Source organism: Fusarium oxysporum, chromosome V (genome assembly GCF_013085055.1).
Source record: "Fusarium oxysporum Fo47 chromosome V, complete sequence".
Taxonomy (NCBI): domain Eukaryota; kingdom Fungi; phylum Ascomycota; class Sordariomycetes; order Hypocreales; family Nectriaceae; genus Fusarium; species Fusarium oxysporum.
Genome location: NC_072844.1, coordinates 161,242 through 181,185, shown reverse-complemented (window position 1 = coordinate 181,185; position 19,944 = coordinate 161,242). Strand labels below are relative to the sequence as shown.

The 19,944-nt window shown below is 45.7% G+C and overlaps 6 protein-coding genes across 6 annotated transcripts; 2 read left to right on the top strand and 4 right to left on the bottom strand.

Annotated features, from left to right (window-relative positions):
* Nucleotides 1–1,417: 1,417 nt before the first annotated feature.
* On the top strand, nt 1,418–1,879 carry FOBCDRAFT_273501 (uncharacterized protein; the record flags this gene model as incomplete). Its single annotated transcript, XM_054704440.2, has 2 exons — nt 1,418–1,641; nt 1,705–1,879. 2 exons carry the CDS (start codon nt 1,418–1,420, stop codon nt 1,877–1,879), a joined length of 399 nt encoding a protein of 132 aa, XP_054560415.2.
* A 2,153-nt stretch (nt 1,880–4,032) lies between these two features.
* FOBCDRAFT_201050 (uncharacterized protein) lies at nt 4,033–6,012 on the bottom strand (the record flags this gene model as incomplete). The annotated part of the gene is made up of 1 exon (XM_031183093.2): nt 4,033–6,012. The coding sequence occupies one exon, from the start codon at nt 6,010–6,012 to the stop codon at nt 4,033–4,035; it is 1,980 nt and encodes a 659-aa protein (XP_031038735.2).
* A 1,336-nt stretch (nt 6,013–7,348) lies between these two features.
* On the bottom strand, nt 7,349–8,192 carry FOBCDRAFT_239534 (uncharacterized protein; the record flags this gene model as incomplete). Its single annotated transcript, XM_059610265.1, has 3 exons — nt 7,349–7,665; nt 7,700–8,074; nt 8,108–8,192. The coding sequence occupies 3 exons, from the start codon at nt 8,190–8,192 to the stop codon at nt 7,349–7,351; spliced, it is 777 nt and encodes a 258-aa protein (XP_059464814.1).
* A 768-nt stretch (nt 8,193–8,960) lies between these two features.
* FOBCDRAFT_250089 (fungal-specific transcription factor domain-containing protein) lies at nt 8,961–11,451 on the top strand (the record flags this gene model as incomplete). Its single annotated transcript, XM_059610900.1, has 7 exons — nt 8,961–9,238; nt 9,351–9,612; nt 9,649–10,124; nt 10,183–10,587; nt 10,826–10,851; nt 10,906–11,103; nt 11,174–11,451. 7 exons carry the CDS (start codon nt 8,961–8,963, stop codon nt 11,353–11,355), a joined length of 1,827 nt encoding a protein of 608 aa, XP_059464813.1. The 3' UTR covers nt 11,356–11,451.
* A 51-nt stretch (nt 11,452–11,502) lies between these two features.
* Nucleotides 11,503–13,527, bottom strand: FOBCDRAFT_239532 (cytochrome P450; the record flags this gene model as incomplete). Its single annotated transcript, XM_059610264.1, has 11 exons — nt 11,503–11,632; nt 11,757–11,920; nt 11,972–12,072; nt 12,152–12,294; nt 12,340–12,482; nt 12,532–12,621; nt 12,679–12,776; nt 12,826–13,016; nt 13,067–13,110; nt 13,166–13,269; nt 13,323–13,527. 11 exons carry the CDS (start codon nt 13,525–13,527, stop codon nt 11,503–11,505), a joined length of 1,413 nt encoding a protein of 470 aa, XP_059464812.1.
* A 1,450-nt stretch (nt 13,528–14,977) lies between these two features.
* On the bottom strand, nt 14,978–17,400 carry FOBCDRAFT_222297 (glycoside hydrolase superfamily). Its single transcript, XM_059609603.1, has 4 exons — nt 17,088–17,400; nt 16,856–16,974; nt 15,499–16,773; nt 14,978–15,442 (listed from the first exon to the last, which is right to left on the bottom strand). The coding sequence occupies exons 1-4, from the start codon at nt 17,150–17,152 to the stop codon at nt 15,120–15,122; spliced, it is 1,782 nt and encodes a 593-aa protein (XP_059464811.1). The 5' UTR covers nt 17,153–17,400; the 3' UTR covers nt 14,978–15,119.
* Nucleotides 17,401–19,944: the final 2,544 nt, after the last annotated feature.

Genomic DNA, 19,944 nt, shown 5'->3' with positions numbered 1-19,944 from the left:
CGTATTGGAGCTAGGTGTCACAATTCAAGTAGCCAAGTTAAAAGGTTTGCGGAAAAGGTGGTGATACCTTGCCAAACCTTGATAATCGGCAAAGTTCGAATCCAACAGTGGACTTTCCTCTTAACGGATGCTTTGAGTCTAGTTGTTAATGTACATTGATAAACACATCATGCTCATAATATTTTAGTAAAAGTTTCTTAAAGTTACCTACTGTAGTTAAACGAGGTTACTAAAAATAGTTGCGATATCAGGTACTTGTATCTTGTCGTATCTTGACAAAAAGCATGGAAACTTACGTCTAGCCCTGTAGAGTGGACGGTCTGCATAGATATAATGATGAGTTTGCGACCGATCCTCAGCCCTCGATGTGTAGCCCTGGGCGGGGGCATGAGCCGGATCCCCGTAGGGCTCAGGGATTTCCAAGCTGCTAAGGTTGGCTACCATGCGGGAAGGTCCGCACCCTATTTTGTCGGGTCACATGCAATTCATTTCAGCCAGATTAGTGCAGTATAGCATAGATAGTAAGAATTGTCGCTGAGAAACGAAGATGAGCGTCCTCCTAACCAGGGACCGAGCGTATCGTACCGCTGCACTCCTAGCTAGGGGCGCTGAGCCGCGCACAATGTGCACACACCGCTTTCGCAGCTGAATCCATGAGGTTCCTACCTTTTGCCGCAGGCTTGAGCTGGGGTGCATGGGACTTCCCGTATTCATGATATGGTCGGCAAGCTATTACTCCGACGGCGTTTCAAGGCATGACACGTAAACAGCGAAGTTTCCAAAGCAAGGACCTACACGGCAACTAGCTGAAGTTTGGGAATCGGATTAGAAGCTTAGCTGGGTTGTTGACAATTGGTTCCCCACCACAGGCTGCCTGGGACCCAGGACCGTCACTGCTACCGGCTCCATGCAACGAAGCCATTCCTCATCTTGGCAGTTCTTGACTCAACATTCACGTCCAGCGTAATAGTACGGAACTCACTGCAGGATGTCTCTTGCCATAGAAAGGCTCAGCAGTAGGTGATAATGAAAACAGACACAAGCTGGACCGGAGAAGACTAGATACAGTGAAGTCGTGGTACTTGGAACCTAATCGGAGGCCGATTTGTTCCTCAGCCTCTCGGTACAATATTGACTATAGTCGGGGGCCGCCCAAAGAACAACTGAGCAAGATCTCGAGTATGCTCTTGTACTTGGCTACCATTATCATCCACGGTTAGGCTCCTTTTCGCTAACCCTTTTTTTGGGCCAGTATCGCACCTGAGGTTAAACTGACCGACATTTAGATTTGTTCCGTAGCGGTGACGACACCAAAACGGTTCCTAACCCGGATTTTAGCATTTCATCCACTTCCTCCTACCTTGACTTATCCCCTTTGTACGGCAACAACGTCCAAGAACAGGAAGCTGTTCGCACTATGAAAGGAGGTATGCTCAAGCCTGACACCTTCTCTGAGCACCGTCTTCCGGGGTTTCCGCCTGGCATCTACGCGTTGCTGATCACATTTAATCGGTTCCATAACTATGTGGCAGGAGAACTGGAGCGAATTAACGGGAGCGGAAGGTTCGGTCCGAATCCACGCTTGAGCAGGGAAGCTGCAGAGAGAAAGATTGACAAAGACCTATTTAACACCGCAAGACTGTACGTATTCTAGATCTACTTACGGTTAAGGTTAAATTAGTGCTTTGCTGACAAACTTATCAGTGTCACATGCGGCCTCTACGTCAATATCACCTCTCAGATCAGAATACCCAAGGACGATCCTCAATTTGAACTATACTCCCGACTCCGGCTGGGTCCTGGACCCGCGAGAGTCCTTCTCCCAAGTTTTCGACAAGGTCGATTTCTCCGTGAGCACCGGCAACCAGGTCTCCGTTGAGTTCAACCTCATCTATCGCGGGCATTCAAACGTTAGCGCCAAAGACGAGAAATGGTCGCAGGACCTCTTCTAAAATCTTTTCCCAGGCCAGAATGTCTCCAAACTGCCCCTCAGAGACTTCCTCGCAGGGCTGTCCAACTGGAGGGAAGATATCATGGCCCAGGAGCCGGAGTACCGCACTTTGGCGGGCCTGAACAGCTTCGTTGCGCCGTCCAGCACAAACCTTCCCTGTCAGCTAAATTACTAATGTGCTGCTATCCTTTAACCCTCCTTGGGTCGCGGTTTTGTCAACCCTGCTACCTAGAGCCTCTCCAGAGACACTTCGATGGTTTATAAAGCGTGGCAGCCAATACTCAAGGGATTTCTGCTTAGTCCTGGTAGGCAACTGCGTAATAGCGACCGGCCGAAACCTCCATAGAGATACTTGAACGGCTTTTGTGTCGTGATCAGTGAGAGGCAGCACCACAGGCCGTCCTCCAAATTGCTAATATTGAGTTCCGTTCCACAACGGGGTCAGGAGCTGATTAAAGTTTTCGTGCTTTCTTCCAAGCCATCAATCAAATTCAAATGTGACTGCATAAAGTTACACCAAAACATCTGCAAGTATTGATATTAATAACGTCACGTTGCATACGGTCGGGAACTTTATTAATGGATCCTAGATGAATATGTGTGGATGAAAAAGTCCTGGTGACTCTTTGATGAAATGCTATTACAGCAGCGCGACATAGTGCAACGAGTCAAGTTGCGAAGGAATCTAGAGCGGGCAGGATATCTAAAACTTAAACGAAAAGGGCCGTAATAAAAGTAAACGATATCAACTCCCAATTTAACCATGCAACCATATTCGAAACTGGCCCTCTACGTTCTTCATAAATATCCTGAAAACAAGACCTAAAGAGCTTAATAAAGCAGCCATCATTATTAAGTCATGCTTTGAAACTTTCCATAGTTTCCCGAGGTTTCGTGTCTAAATTATCTAGTGCCAGACAAACTGTGAATGGGTTTTGCATGTGATTGCATGATAGCTGCATGTGACTGTGTGATACTCAGTGAGTATCTGAAAGTACCGATCCCCGCTGGCGTTTTAACAAGACGCCACCAAATGGATCCGTGTACGAGAGAATATACCCCAGCTACAGACGTTTAAGCCTTATCTCGAGGCCTACCATTCTCTCAGTCTTGCCGTCAAGGTGGCCAATCGTCGCTCTTTGACTATGCAAGGCGATACGACGAATCCGACCGGTCGAGGTTACAGAACAGATGAGTCGTCTAGACTCGAAGGCTTTTGAGATTCTTCCGTTTCTCCTGACAGTTTCTATGGTACCATCATCGTGACGACTCGGTCGCCTACAGCCAAAGTTGGTCAGTCTATTTCTGGGCAAGTTCCGATGGTCTTCCTCCTGCCCTCTTGGCGGCCAGTGCATACCTAGAGCAGGTTTCTTAAGACATGGAAGGCGTACCTCGAACTATACGAACCGTTATAGAATATCTACAGAAAATGAGCCTTCAGCTCCTATTGTAGGGGACTGTGCTATATACTCAACATATAAATGCCATATACGAATGGCGAGCAACAGAACAAGACGTCAGCAATGCTTCTCCCGCTGTACGTGTATTTAGGCAACGAAAAGCTATGTTACAAGCTGCTACGTAATAGGGGGCTCAGCAGAACCGCAGTCGCTACAAGACTTAATGGAAGACAGACTAACTTTTGACGGGAGCATGCGCACGAGCATGAAGGGAGCTACTTGCATGGTTGGATGAATATGCTTTGAAAACGGGGCGCCCTCAGACCACAAGGAGCAGCAGCGAACGGTAAGAGGCACGAGGCGAGAGCCAAGCGGAATGACTATTGTATATGGAAATACCGCAAAACTAGGTGAGGGGATAGTGGGCGGAGGTGGAAGGAAGGCATCGCACGGAGTCAGCAATACGGGAACCAAAGTAGAAGCATAGATACCTGTCATTCGGAGGTACTTATTAGTAAAAAAAAGAAAGGTTCCTTATAAATATTCATCAGACTATACGACGACTTAATGAAAGTATGAGAAATGAAAGAAGAATAGACCAGGAAAGTAAGGTGAACAGATTTGTGTAACTGGAAGTAGAAGGACCGACCCGCTGTGATCAATATCTGGCGGCGAGGTGTTTCAGACATGGCTTCTCTCGCCAATATCTTCAAGAATAACATCAGTCGCCTTCTCACTAACCATATAGATGGGAAGGACTATAAAGAACCCAGGAATACGAGGAAAGACAGAAGCATCAACGACGCGCAGGTTGCTCACACCGCGAACACGAAAGCGAGAATCAAGTACGGCTTTGGGGTCTCCATCCGATCCAATGGGGCAGCTGCAAGAAGCATGATGGCCCCACGCCTCATTCCTAATGAATGTTTTCACCTGCTCAGTAGAAGCCAAGTGACGGCCAGGTAATGCTTCTTCAAGGGGCCCAGTGGCAATAGGCAGGACATCGTCCATAATGCGTCGTGCGAAAGCAACGCCTTCAGCAATGGCGCCGAGATCCCTCTCAGATTTCTCAATCTCACCCTGAGACGTGGTAAAATAATTGAAATTGATATCTGGCACGTCTCGAGGATTGGATGAGGTGAGCATGACAGTTCCGTCCTGGTTATGTGTGTGAGCCTTGAGCACGGCCCACGTGAAGTGTCTCTTGTCCGAAGTGGTGAGTTTCGAATACCCAGGATAGTACCCCCTGAAGAATGCAGGACCGCCAAAGATGAAAAGGTCAGGGTCAGCATCTGCTTGACTGGACTTCTTCACTATCCCGATGGGGAGTCCATTGGATAGATAGGGTCCACGCTGAAGGCGCCAGTCTGCGAGGCACGGGTCCTTAGGCTCCCCATACGTGCACTTTGTTATGATCGGGAAGTCGTCCTTGATTTCAGTAATGATGGGAATCTCGTAGCGATCCTGGAGATTGGTTCCAACTCCCTGCATATCTTTGACGACACGGATCCCAAACTTTTGCAACTCGTCCATTGGGCCGACGCCACTCAGCTTCAGAAGCTGTGGCGTGCCGAAAGCCCCAGCCGCAAGGATGACCTCTCGAGAGATGCGGACTCGACGTTCAGTGCCATTGGTGGATGAACTTGACCGGGGATCGGCCTTATACAAGCTGCTTCCTTCGAGGAACTCGACACCAGTCGCCTTCGGAGTGGAGTTTGCGAGCGAACTCTCGTCGAAAATCACACGGGTAGCAAGGCAGCCTGTCCTGATGTCCAGCGGATACTTCTTGGCAGTCTCTACAAGAAAGTCGCGGACACCGCTTCGTTTCCCGTGACTCATGGTCAGGGGGATTTGGTAGATACCCTCAGTCATATCCCGGCGAGGATCAATGGAATTCATGTCCCGCAGCAGGAGTCCAAGTAGTTGGGAAACTTTCTCGGGGATGAGCCCGAGGATCGTATTACCCATAGCAGTAGCAGCAGCACTGATTATTGAGAGGATCTTAAAGTCCCCCAGTGCCAGTCTGAGATCAGCACGATCTGTACCTAGCCACCCAGTGAAGCCATGACCAGGGGTACCATTTGGAAGATACTCGCAGCGCTCCAGGCGCTTGAAGTACTGACGCATATTGTTCGGCTGCCACGAATTATCGCCTGTCAGGCTGGCGATGTTTGACCAATCATTTTCGTGAGGATAGATGGTGATCATGGCATTGTGAGCTGTACAACCACCAAGGGTCCCTGCACGCGGGTAGAGAATTCCTTTCGGCTTTGATCCGCTGGGTGGATTCAATCCGATATAAAGCGTTCCCGTGGGTGTCTCCCAGGTCATTTTCGAGTCTTTTTGCGCGTCTTCCTCGTCTGCGTAATGTTTGACGAAGTAGTCCCAGCGCATCTTCTCGTCCTCTGTTGATTTGGGATGGAAAGCAGGAACCTGTTGGTTGAGGTTGGATCCCTGGTCATCGCCTGCTTCTAGTAGAAGAACTCTGTGGTTATTCCGGGCGAGATTGGCGGCTAATGGTCCTCCGCCGGCTCCTGAGCCAACCACGACGTACTCGTAACCATCTAGGGTGTCCAATTCCTCCTCGGGCATCGCTTCGCCACGTTCACTCACGGAGCCGACAGTTGCTTCGGGCACATGGATTGTGGAAGAATCACTCATAGTCAGATGCGCGAATTAGGACATTTGTATTCGATGAGTAGGAAAAGATCACTGTCTCTTCGACTTTGGTCTGCGACGGTGTTTTATAACTTATAGGTGACCTCACAACCTGCGAACAAGGCAGGCTTGAAAGTAAAACTCTCAAACCACAACTTCAGCCCATATTGAACGCAGCGCATGTGAAAGGAGTGTGGATCCAACACATCCATACGTCTGACATGTGAGTGTGAGACATGTCTACCTTTGTTTAGCTCCATGCTTTTGTTTCTAGTATGCATCTATAAATAACATCCGTATGGGCAGGATTGTCATCAAGAACATAAGCATCCAGCCTGTCGACATTTTGCCGCCCTTAGGGCGAATAAAACCCCTCTGGGTATGCTGAGTTGGTTGGCATCCTGAGTGATTGACATACAGAACCTGCTAGGCTTTGTAAAACCACCTTGGCCTCTGATTCGGAGCATCCCGTTAACTTTGCGATAACCTTAAAGGCTTGTCAGCTGCGAATGTCACCCTGCACATGCAAAGTTAAAACCAAAATATTTTAATCTCAAGGTCGAGTAGGACGCCGGGAAAGTCTGTCGCTAAACACCCATTTTACCCTTAAGTTTGGATTAGACGGTAATGATGAAATCATGATGACTTAGTGTAAATGCCTTCATTTGTTTAGGTTATAATGAGAATGGACGATGTAGGCTAATTCACTTTGGAGCTTACCCTGTCGCCTTGAACCAATTCGATATATCAACGTGACCCAACATCTGCTCAGCTGGAAGGTGGTTACGTATCCTCGCAAGTAATTCGGCATAAAATAAACTTTCCGTGCTAGAAACTAACTAATTTAAAATTTAAATAACTTAAAGGTATATGCTAATTATGAGGGGTAGGTAGGGCACCCAAAGCCCTATAAGCGTTTAGTCTGTTAAGGAGATAGGTAGAAAGAGAAAAAAGAAATCAAAAAGTCGAAGTAGAGTCGAGTTTGACAGGCGGGTCGCGTTCGAGACTACGCATCCTCAAGCGGTGCCTAGAGGTAACCCCGGCCTCTCAAACTAGTATACATAGTCTATCTTCCACTTCAACAACACCTGCATATGAGATGCTAAGATTATAATGCTGTATATGGTTGACGGGAAACGTTGTTATATAGTAGTGAAAGGCGGATTATCTATCTAGGTCAATTGCTGATATGTCACAATTGGGCCTCTCACAATCGGCTGCTGCAACTGGCAGACACAAGTGAGGGGGTTTGATCTAGCTGTAGCTACTAAATACATGACAGTTGATGATGATAATGATGATGCTGTTGCCCACAATTCATTTCTTCCATACATGACGATCAGAGCTGTGGATACTGGCGCAGAAATTCCTCTAGACTAGACGTCTTGACATAGAGTTTATCGTTATCCAACTCCTCAAGTACCCATAATCTGTCGGTAGTGAACACTTGATAGAACCAGTCTATATAAGGCCAAAACAACCGACGCGTTCCTTGCCTCCTCGCCTCCAGTGCAATCTTTCGCAGCTCCTCTTCATCACCGCTCTTGCGGATATCGACATGACAGTTTCTTACTTGCCCATATGTCTTAACGATCAAAGTCAGAGGATAACAACCAAAAGCCCTTTCAGAAGCATCATCGCGCTCAATGATAGCCACTGTAAATTCTGTTCCCTTTAGGGTCCCAGGCACCATTATTAGCAGGACTAAAGTCTCCGTGGCCAGGGAGTGAGAACAATACTTCGGCTGGAACTCTGGTAAAGAAGTAATTGGGCGTAATATCAGAGCTGAGTTCAACCTGGTTTCGAAACGCAATATATGCATCATACCTCTCATGCACCCCGAGATTCATATTCTTCCCGTCAAAGTTCCACGAAGCGGCGACATACTTCTTTATCCCTACTCGCTCGACAGCACGGAACAAGAGAAGCTGGCCGTCGAGTGACGATTCAGGCATGCCCGCATAGGCACAGATGACAGCATCAACACCTTTGCAAGCACTCTCGATGGCAGGGACGTCATAATAGGGTTCGCTTTGGACAAAGCACTCCAGCTTGTCCCGACGGGCTTAGCCGATCTTGTGTGGGTTGCGTCCGACACCACGGACTTGATGGCCACGTGAATAAAGGCTGTCGATGAGCTTCTGGCCAAGGTTGCCAGTTGCACCGGCTACAAGAACAAGCATGGTTTGTGAGGCGGCTATTAGTTGGCCTTAGCGCTTTGAGGGCACCCACTTTCGGACACCTTCAAACCTCGGAGCATTGACTCATCAGTTCGACGTAAAGACCGACGCCCGCCCCAACCGGTGTTAGAAGAAGTCCGATTGTCAAACTTTGTCTTATAAATTGCGGTCTATCTTTTTTTAGAGTAATTCTAATAAGTAAAGAGTAAAGGTTCTTAAGGGCTAAGTTTAGGCAGAAGTAAATATAAGAAAAATAACCTTTATTACTTATTATTAGAGAGATATCCTTCTTATAATTTATATAAATTATTTATTTAAAAATAATAAGAAAAAATAAAATAAAAGTTATTTTTAATTTATTATTTTAATATTTATATAATATTTTAGGGGTTAAGATTATTTTACTTTAAATTAATAAGTAATTAATTATATTTTTATTTTAATACTTATTTAAATAGAAATCCTGAATAAATAGTAGGGCCCCGGAATACATCGTGATGGTGCGTCTGCCGTTAATGCCCGCTTAGTCAGTCCTTAGACACTAATATAACCATACTTCTAGCAAAGAATGAACTTCCCCGCATCAATTAGTCATTAACAACCATGTCCATCCTCCGATTCAAGCCAGTAAGTGCAGGATATAGAGTTTAGAGCGCACAAAACACCCGAAACCTCAACCCCTCTTCTTCCGTACGAACTGGTTCAGTAAGGCGGTACAGCAATTGCGTGCCCTCAACCTTGCGAGCACAATTCTTGTTCTGCTAGTTCTCGATGTCGTTCCAAGACTCGAACCAGGCGTTTGACGATGTTTTTAGCAATTTCCCTGCTGCAACAGACCTTTCGATCCCATACGAGCCGGAACCACGTCGAAAACGTCGAAAGGTACAACTCGCTTGCGATTGCTGCCGTGCTCGCAAAGTCCGCTGTGACGGCAAACGGCCAGTTTGCGATGTATGCAGAAGAAGAGGATCTGAGCAAGAGTGTCTGTATGAGGAGGGCACGTTAAAAACGCAGAAGTACGTATTGTGTATGTCACGAGCTCCAGTAGTGTTGACTCCCATCGAGACACATTCAAGCATTGGAGGAGCGATTGGAAGAACTTGAGAGAAGCCGCAAGCAGGAGATTGGTGACCGTTCCCCGAGGATCAGCGCTCCAAAAAGCTCAGCATCGGAACCAGAAGCGACAGATACTGACGAAGCTGAGTCAACCGATGGACTGGCGACTGTCTCGTTACCTAACAAGGATCAACATCTGCTCTATGGTCCGTCCTCGACGATCGCATTTGTCGAACACGTACTACTCATTACAGGCGAGACTGAGGCATTGGACCAGCCAGCGGCTGATACAGCCGAACATCGGGGAGCAAAGCGATATAGAACTGATGCCAAAGAACAATGCAAAGATCTGGCTGTCCTAGATCTTGTACCTATTCGAAGCATATCTGACAGGTATTTTCAGAGCTTTTGGGATATCGTCCATCCGGTATATCCCATTTTGCACATCCCGACATTCATGCGCTTCTATAATCGCCTATGGGAGCCCGGAGACGTTGAAGATGGCAGTGAAGCAACAGAAAACCCTATCATGCTGGCAACACTAAATATGGTCCTCGCAATTGGATGCAGGTTTACCCACAGCCCAAAAACGGGTAACCGGGCCGCTTTGGCAGACCAGTTCTACCAGAGAGCGAGGAGGCTCGTGCCAATCGATACCTTGGACGAGGCGACACTACCAGTCGTCCAATTGCTTCTGCTAAACGCTCTTCATCTGCAATCAACAATGCACTCGAACCGATGTTGGAACATGGTAGGACTGGCGACTAGAGTGGCACAAAGCCTTGGCCTGCATACCGATGCACGTAAATCCAGTTCTACTAGCCAACTAGAAAGAGAAATGCGAAGACGAGTATGGTACGTGTGCGTGACGTTGGACAGGTACGTTCACTAGTGCTACTTAACCATGCGATAAAGCGTACTCACCGCGTAATGAAAGGCTTATTTGCACCACGTTCGGGAGGCCGTCCATGCTGCCGTGCAGGTCCCGTGTGCCTTTGCCGATTACCATCGACGACGAGTACCTTCTCGAAATCGGAGAAGGAACTCAACCGCCAGGTTCCCCATGTCGGCTTGGATTGTTTGTATATACAATCCGTCTTCTAGAAATTCTTGATGAGGTGTTGAAATCCTTCTATGCACAAGACGCTCATGAGCAAGTTATGGACATCGATACCCAGGAAAAAATGCCCTTACTGGACTTGGATGAGATCCTTCGTCTGAACTCACAGCTGGACGTATTTCTGGATGGCCTCCCGGATTATCTGACACTACAGGGTACTTCTACAGGCTCGGGTGTCCAGCAAGATAACACTCTTCTTCAACCAAGAATCTTATACTGTCGGTAAGCCATCGAAGTTTCCCTTCGATATTTGCCTGATGCTAATGACATATAGCTTTCTATATACACGTCTCCTTTTGCTGCGACCCCTCACCCTTCCCGCTGAATTCTCTGCTACAATCGGAAGCTCCCATCACAAAAGCTTTGACGAGGCAGTTGTCAAGGAGATGACCCAGGAATGTCAAGAAACCGCCCACAAGCTGATTTTAGTCTTGCACCAAGGCCTGGGCACCGTTTACAGATGTTCGGCATGGTGGAGTGTCTACTGTACGTCTGAATCGTGCAGTCTCGGGAATCGACATATCTGACATCAAATAATAGTCACCTTCGGTGCAGCGACAGTCCTGCAAGCCTCTATATTGTTTAATCCAGATGACGAGGTAAAGATTGCTGTTGATCATTCGTTATCCCTGGCCATGGAAATCCTTACCTCCCTTGCTTCGGAGGTAAAATCTTCAACAGAAGCCATACGTGTCGTTCAGAATCTCAAAGGTCGACTCCAACGCATCGAACATGCAGGTACGCACTGTTTCAAGCTCATCTCATTTTTCTCTCTCAAACCTTTCTAACATGCATGCCATTGAAACAGGATCTTCTGTACCCACTAAGAGGATCTGCGATGTCCAAGCTCTCACTGAACCTTTATCTCGAAGCTTTTTGTCTGGAAACTTTGATATGGGACCCATAATGGATCCTTTCTTTGATGACTGCGCTATCCAACAGACATTGAACAGCATTGATTGGGGAGCTATTTTCGAATCTCAAGACTAAAAGTAAAAAAATATCTATCCATCAGACATGTTGCCCCATGTGTCGTCTGTGTGAGGTATACCCCATACTTCTATCGGCTGATAATTTACCTTCTCGACCCCACCAAATGTCCCAATGCACTACTGATTCAGGCGAAATGACGTCCCACTAGTGTTGAATGGTGATAGTACCAGGAGCTTCAGCTTCTGAATGTTTCTCTTTAAGCCTAATAAGCAACCTCCGCCCAGCTGGACCAGCATTGAAACTGTCAAATATCCTCATTTCTTCGGGTCGCATACTAGGATCAATGGTGGCATTGAAGCGTAGGAAGAACGCCGCTATGAGTTTGCTCAACTCCATTTGGGCAAGACTTCTGCATGTCAACGTTGAACTCAATAGAGAGTATCAATACCTATACTTACTTCATTCCTATGCATCTGCGAGGACCAACCGAGAACGGCACAAATGCCTCTTTTCTAGCATCAACGTTCTTGTCGTCGAGCCAGCGCTCGGGGAGGAAGTTATCTGGATCATGGAATGCTCGTTCCGAGCGATGAATGGTATAGTTCTGTGTTCCCACAACAGTCTGGTATGATTTGTTATTAGTGAATTTATGTCAGGGGACGGAATAGCTTACGCCTTTGGGTATGTGAAGACCTGCGACAATGGTGTCCTTCTTGGCGACTCTAGGCAAGATGGCGACAATTGTTGGATACATGCGGAGGGTTTCGTTCGTCACTGCCTGTAGATAGGACAGACGAGCGCAGGTCTAGGCGTGTCAGTTCCACTTATTGTTTGTTCCCAATCAACGAAGAACATGCCTGATAGTCGACCACCGAGTCCGGGTTGGGAAAAGCTGCTCTTAGTTCTGCTTCAAGCTTCTCCACTACTTCTGGTCGTTGCAAAGTAGCCCAGAGAAGAAAGACAAACGTGTTGGCGGTTGTTCCTGTACCGCCAAACCTGACAGTCGTCAGCTCACGAAATCATCCTAGATACCGAACTCACATTCCGCTCATGCACTCCTCAGCCACCTCTGAGTCCGTGAGTGGCCGATTGAGGTAACCGTCTTTCTCGCCGTATAGAACAGAACGAAAGAACGGCGTGACGATGTTATTCTGCCGAGACGTCTTGATCAGATCGACGGAATACTTTTCTTATCGTCAGTGAGCGTTCTTCCACGACTAGACTACCACTCACAATCTTCCACTGCCTAACTTTACGGAAGTTGTTCCCAAATATGCCTGGTAGATACACACCAAGCCACTCCAGCTGCGGCAATACCTCTTTCTGTCACGTCGTATTAGTATTCTTGAAGGTGTGAAACGCGTAGTGTGTTGTACACACATAGGTAAAGAGAGGACGCCATGCCCTAAGGTAAGACAGAACCCTGTGTTCTCCTCCTAGTTCAAGGGACCTGGGGTCATCTCCGAAGAGCAAACGATCTATGGTTGTTAATTTGTTCCTCACCAACATGCAGCTAATACGACTTACAAACCACGTCAAATGACAAAAGATGTACAAAGGTGTATATATCTACCGCATTGCCATTGACAGCTTTTGTGGCAAGGAGGTCGAGAAACGTTTGTATCTTGGCCGCAATATCGTTTTCTATATCAAGCAAACTACCTTGAGAGTAACCGCGGGATAGGAGCTTTCGACGCTGGTTATGCGCCTCGGGATTTCTTGATAGCAGATGAGTTAATGTGCTGAGATAAGTGTTCAGCGCTCTTACCGAAAGCTGAAAAGATGCTCTTCCTCATAGCCTCTCTTTGCAAACTACAGATTTGAACACGGTTAGCGGCGGGGATATCTGGTTTGTGCAGAGTCTCACATAAAAGTTCTCTTCTTTTTGAAAGGCACTGTTTGTGTAAATATCACGAACGGCAGCTGGGTCAGCGAAGGACAGCTCGTTAGGCGCGATTCGAACCACAGAGCCTACTACATTAGCTGCAAGACATCCAGAAGGGCTATCCTCGTGCAGAACATACCATACTTGCGATGAGCTTGGTGAATTTTCATATACTTGAGGCCATAGAAATTTGCTTGTCGGCTCCAGATGATGGATATCTTGGCAAGGACTGGACCAGGGTAGCTCCGAAGTGGGTGGAAAAATAAATTATACAGAATTGACTGTGCAACGTACACAGCTACGCACACGACCGCAATTAGCAAATATGGTATAGCCAAAGCCATCGTTGCCGTCTTAAATCGACGATGCAGGTAAGTATTTGATAGTCTGACTTCTTATACGAACTGGGCAGCGAAGTGATTCGATTTCGGAAGCTGGCCAATTTTTGAATCGAAAAGCTCTCCATCCAGAACCTTTATCTCTGTTCGTTAAAGACGCCGTTGCCATATTTTTATACTCATGTTCAGCTTCAGTCTTCCTTATCCAGACTGATTTCGTGTTGTCTCTGCAGATGGCGTTTCCACCTCGGATCATCTCCCCGCCGCTTATGCAGGTTTGGTCGGGTCATCTCCGCGTCTCCCCACCGGAAGGCTTCCACAATTTTCTCGGCACTTGCCATTGGTTGTTCGCCCCTCAACAGTCTAATCAAGTCGTAAGCTGACGGAGCAATAAGGAGTACCGGACAAAAGCGCGTAGTTTTGTGTCTTGTCAGGTAACCACTTAACAGACATCAACAAAGATGCGTCCTCATACCTGACGAATAAAAGTACTGGTGGTATGCTGGGCGATCCGAAAGTGCTGTGGCCTGTTTTCCAACTTCATCCGAGAGCGATGTTATTACCAGGTCGCTTAGTACGTGCGTGTAACCCAGCAGAGTCTGGTCCAGCATCATCGGCTCAATCGGAACTACTTGCAAGCTATAGTGCGGCCAAGGTTCTAAAGACTAACTAGCTCGGCAAGTGAAGATTGTGAACCTAGTTTATCCTGCTTGCTTATCGTATATATTAGTATTACTAAATTGCAGTATATCTTTTTTTAGAGCGATTCTAATAAGCAAGGAGTAAAGGTTCTTAAGGGCTAAGTCTAGGCAGAAGTAAATATAAGATAAGTAACCTTAATTACTTATTATTAGGGAGGTATTCTTTTTATAGTTTATATAAACTATTTATTTAAGAATAATAGGAAAATATAAAATAATAATTATTTTTAGTTTATTATTTTAATATCTTTATAATACCCTAGGGGTTATAATTATTTTACTTTAAGTTAATAACTAGCTAATTTTATTTTCTACTTCTAATAGCTATTTAAATAGAAGTCCTTAATAGGCGTTATTTTCACAGAGCTCGCGCTAGATTCTGTTCCACTTTGTGCAAGTCCAATGTGGTGGCAAACATCAAGTCGCAAATAATAGAGCCAGGGGAGGATCCTGTTATATTCCTTATACCGCTGAGTCTTAGATGGTAGGTGCTAGTGTAGTCTCTTACCTTTTGAGTGTCTATGGTTACGAGGTATTGAAAATGCATAGTGGAAGGTCTCTCTCGGCGTCTTACCTTCCGACCTTAATTTAAATCCTGTAAACGTGAGTAACCAGACCATATCTTTCTACATATACCCGAGATTGCGACTGACTTTGAGATCATACCGCTTAGCTGCTTATTCTATCGACGGAGCTTCCGATTATCGAGTGTTGGGCACATAGGTAAGCAGCTTGGGCGTGGCCACTTGTTACCCGGAAGATCAAAGGCAGTTAACTTTATCAACTTAAATGCTTAATGCTATATGGCTAGGCGGAGAAAAGGTTTGCACAAGACCTATTATGTAAGGACCGTGTTAACAGCAACAGAACTCATTAATCATCTGTCTTCGATGTGGCTTAGGTCTCCCCTCCTCTCTTACGCAGACTGCCTGGTAAAGAGCCATGCGAGACACAAGCGCCGCAAAGGACACGCGCCAGGGCTCGCATGGCATTTCCTGTGAAGTCAAAGGTACAAACATAAGTCCCAATCGACGTGTCAAAGGGAAAGTCATAGGGAGATGATACTGCGACAACGATGATCGACTTTCTATGCCCTTGCACACTCAGCATCTGGCACATCTCTTGAATGTCCTTGGCGAAAGTTGTCTGATAGAGGTTCTGGCTTGCGTTCGCTGTGACGACGATAATTGTCGAGGCTCTATCAATGAGCTTCTCGTGAACTATATGCTCGTTAGCAAGAGCATGTTTAGCAACGCTATTTGAAGCAGTGACGAGCCTGGCTGGACACCATTCGCGGTATAGCTGGTATGCAAAAGTTTGGCACTCCTCATGCGTGCCAACGAACGGCCTAGTTCCCCGAAAACGTCTTCATTCGCCATTTCTATTATTTGGTTAGCTACTCCACCACATGCGCCATTCTGATCCCTAGTTTTGGTGTATTTATTGGATGGTGCCTTGGCCTGGGATACCGTCAATGCCGACTGAGGCATGAGAAGTGGCGTCAGGAGTAAGAGCTCTTCGCCTGGCTGCATCGATTTGGAGATGGGTATCAGCGCGTCCCGGTCCCGGAAGATAGAAATAGACTGTTCGTATGCGTACGTTGAGAGTGCCGAGTACTCTGGTTTCCGTGCAATGAGGGCGGATATTCCTGGAGGATTAAGTGCAGCTTGCCATGAGGTGCATTTCGATTTCATGCGCCTTATCCGAGACATTGACTCGTTGAGTCTTGACATGGTTATAACCCCATTGCTGATGCCGAGGGCGAGGCCTTGAATGGCCTCTAATTGAGCATCAGGAGATTGACATAGCATAACCAGATCACAACCTGCTCTCAATGCCATAACAATGCCGTTCCGAACCCCTACATCCTCGATCAGGGGTCTCGTTTCCAGGCATTCAGATATAACAACTCCATCGAAGCCCAACTCGTGCCGCAAAAAGCCATCAACAACTCGTCTTGATAAAAAGGCGTGTGGAATATCCATAGAAGAGCTGGAGATACCGCAGCCACTCACCAGCACACTCTCGAGCCTCCCAGTTGCTATAGCATTGCGAAAGGGCACTAGAGCAGCTGATTTTAACTCATCAAGCGACTTTGTGATGACAGGTACATCGCTTCTCGATCCGAAAACATCCAAGGTACCGCATGTAGGAAAGTGTTTCCCACAAGCGGCAAGCCCTGCGTCGTTAATACCATTCATGGCTGCTATTGCGAAATTTGAAACTTCTTGGTAATCGTCTCCTACAGAACGTACCCCTAGAGTCTGTGGCTCAGTATCCAACAACGTGTCCAACACTGGTCCAACTATCAGATTAATACCACAGGCCCTAGCGCATTCCGCAGTTGCTTTGCTGGTTTGGTGAGCCAGGTCAAGACTGCCAGTCGCAGCAATGCCCATTGCACTAGGAAAGCGGCATATTAACTCGTCATCGACCAGGCTATTGGCACTTCCGCCCTCTTGGTCTATAGCAATAAGAAGTGGCTCTGAATGCTTTGCATGATAGGCAATAACTTGCAGTTCATGTATCAAATTGATTGTATGCTGAGCGGCTGGCAGGGTAGTTAGCGAGAAACACATCAAGTGTTTTCCCCATCCGGAGCTGCAGATAGGGCGCATAACAAACAGTCATACATATCAAATTGCCAGCGGTCAGAACAATAGCGCCCACGTGGTACTCTTCGATCAATCGCCGCATATGTGGCGTTACTTCTGAGCCATTCCAGCCCACAAAGAGTAACTGCCCTGCAGCCCTAGATTTTGCCTGTCAACAGAGTTCCTGACAGATATGAGGGCTAGCATCCCCTTATCCAAACTAAGGTGTCCAAGGATGGATGAAAATATCAACGCTCACGGGTCATCTTACCGATACAGATCGCCACTTAATGCACTAGCATTCGCGCCGTTGGTTCCGTTCATATTGCCGGACATAGAAGAAGAGGTAGCAACATGTGCACAAAAAACACCAGGGAATAGTCCGGAGCCTTTAAATTGAGCATTTGGGTTTGAATCTAGTGAAAGTTGATACCGAGTTGGCTTGTGCCTACGCGTTCGGCATTCCTTTACTCTTTTCCGAGGACTGGCCCGGAATTGTAACGTTATATGCGGTATCGGAGACAAGGGTGCGAGGGCGTCCAAGCATTGGCGATAGTTATCTCCACGAGAATGGTACGACTCAGCGGGTAGCAGGTCTATTTGAATGGTTTTGGCATCTGTTATCTCCTGAGAGCCCAAAAGACTGCAACACAGTACCGGGAGGGGTTGCAGCCAATCGAGATGCAATAAACACGAGCAGCGAAAAGGTGGGGCGGGTACAAATTGCAGTCTTATTGGCTCTCAGGAGATATAAACAGTAAGAAGCACCACCCCTAGTTCTCCGCACTCACACCTACGCTTCTTGTACGGCACCAGACTTTTTAAGTCTCGAGACAAGAGCTAAATACGAAAATCTCTGCTTGGACTACCCCGTGATTCATTATTTTACCATGAAAATTTCTCAAAATTCCAGGTCACTCGTAAACTTTGTAGGGAAACACAAAATGTTACACTGTTAGCTCCGGCATTTATGAGGCGTTCAGTCGTTCAGGCATTGTAAGCGGCCGAAGCAGCCACTATCGGAACTGTGGGGTCAGCAACGTTGCATTTTATAACGTTGCATTTTACAACATTGCATTTTAGAACATTGAATGCTCAATGAGTGCAGCGGCCACAGGTTATGGCTCTTGCTTGGTTGGCGCAGAAATTCATGCCAACGAGTTGTAGCCTACCTTTAAGTACGCAAGTGTATGAGTTGGAGTGGAAATGGATAGGCTCTGTTAAGGCCATAGGTAGCCTCCTATTATAATAAATAATATCTGGTTTACTATATAAATAAAGTATTTCTATTTATATTACTACTTAAGTTATTATATCTATTAAATAAGGTATATATTATATAGATATACCTCTCTGTTATAGTATTAGTAAGTTAGTAATATAAGTAAATATTAGTAGCTTAGTCCTAGGTATTTAAAGTAGGATTAACTAGAATCTCAGTAAGATAAGAAGTAGGCTAAGCCTTCTTATTTATATAAAAGAGAAGCTATTTAATTTATATCTCCAAGCCTCTCTTAGTAGTCTTAGAGTGCCTAACTTACTCTTAATATAATAAATTAGCTAATCTCTAGATATAGCCAAGAGATAAGTATATAGCCTGACCTAATCTGGCTAATAGGAAGCAAATTATATAAAACTTGCAGTTTATTTATTATTTTACTTTTGGTATTATAAGATGTGTATTAGTACTATAGAACTACTCTAGATGTAAATCCTATAACTAGGAAATAGTCCATTCTTATATTCAAGGGGAAAAGGGTTATATGCTTATATATATAAACTACCTTCTATGAGTCTCAAGGCTTTCTATCTCAGAATCAAGGAAGGTCTCGCTGATCCGAGGGATATGAAGATACGGCCGTACAAGCCGGAGGACCTCACAGCCAAAGAGGGCCAGCCTGACGCGGCCGACATCATCTTCAACCATCCAGGCTACTCCGATTTCAGCAGCCATCACATAAAGCTTATCGCAATTGCTCTGCTCAGCGCTCAAGAGAGCTCTTTTGATCATTCGGATCACATTGTGGTCTTCCGTTAAGTAGGGCTCGTTGGGCCTAGGTGGCCGCAGGCTTCTTCGGAGCATCGCGATGGGGCAGCTGTGATGCTGTTAGCGGTTGCGATCAGAAGTCGGATCGGATCACATACTGTGGAAGCGCAGTGGATGATTCAAGCGTGGTATCTGCAGGGGTCGGCGAAAGAGTGGCCTTTGAAGTGGGTTGCAGGAAGAAGATTGGGGCCAGCTGAAGAGGCTCTCCAGCTGGGTTATGTGCAGCTAGGTTCAGGCTGCAATTGAGGCAGCTAACTATGATGATATTGACTTAATGAAGCTTTGCCTGCTGAGGGGTAATGAATGTTTAAATTATGTTAGACTTTAGAGATGCTTAGATATACCTTTTAAGGCTGACTTATAAACTTAAAAAAAAAAAAAGAAAATTAAACTACCTTCTATATAAAGATAACCGGCAAGTATTTCTTCTAATTTAATTACTTCTTTAAGATATAATATAATAATAACTGATCTCTAATAATTATTTTTAGTAAGGGCACTCTTATAAGAGGAATATACTTAGATTAATAATTCCCTATATATTAACTTAAGGCTATGTATAGGATACTTAATAAAGTAATATTAGCTTTATAAATTTACGAAGTTATTCTTTAACTAATATTAAATTAATCTTAGGTTTAAGATTATATATAAAACTATTATATAATTCTTCTACCTAAGAAGTAAAATACTTTAGAAGTTTATAGAATTTATTTATAATTAACTTTAAGTCCCTATTTAAGATTTTTTACCTATTATTACTCTAGTAGAAATGAATAGACAGTGGCTTAGTATATGTCTGACTAGCAATTGGTTAGGTATTTTGGTACAATGTCTAAGTTGTGAGCCAGATGTGTTATTTGCAGTTGAAACCCGTCGCTGAGAGCTTATATCACCACACAGAACTTACGTACATGTCTGACAAAAGATATTTGCGGTTCCTCCAAGGGCATTTTGTCCGCCTTTGCTTCCGCTCCGTCGATCGCAACTGAAAATCGCGGGAACGGAGATGTGTAAACATTTTTGCCCACCTTGCTAGTCGAATTCACGGTTCCGAGTTTGAATATGAGTTTTGTACCAT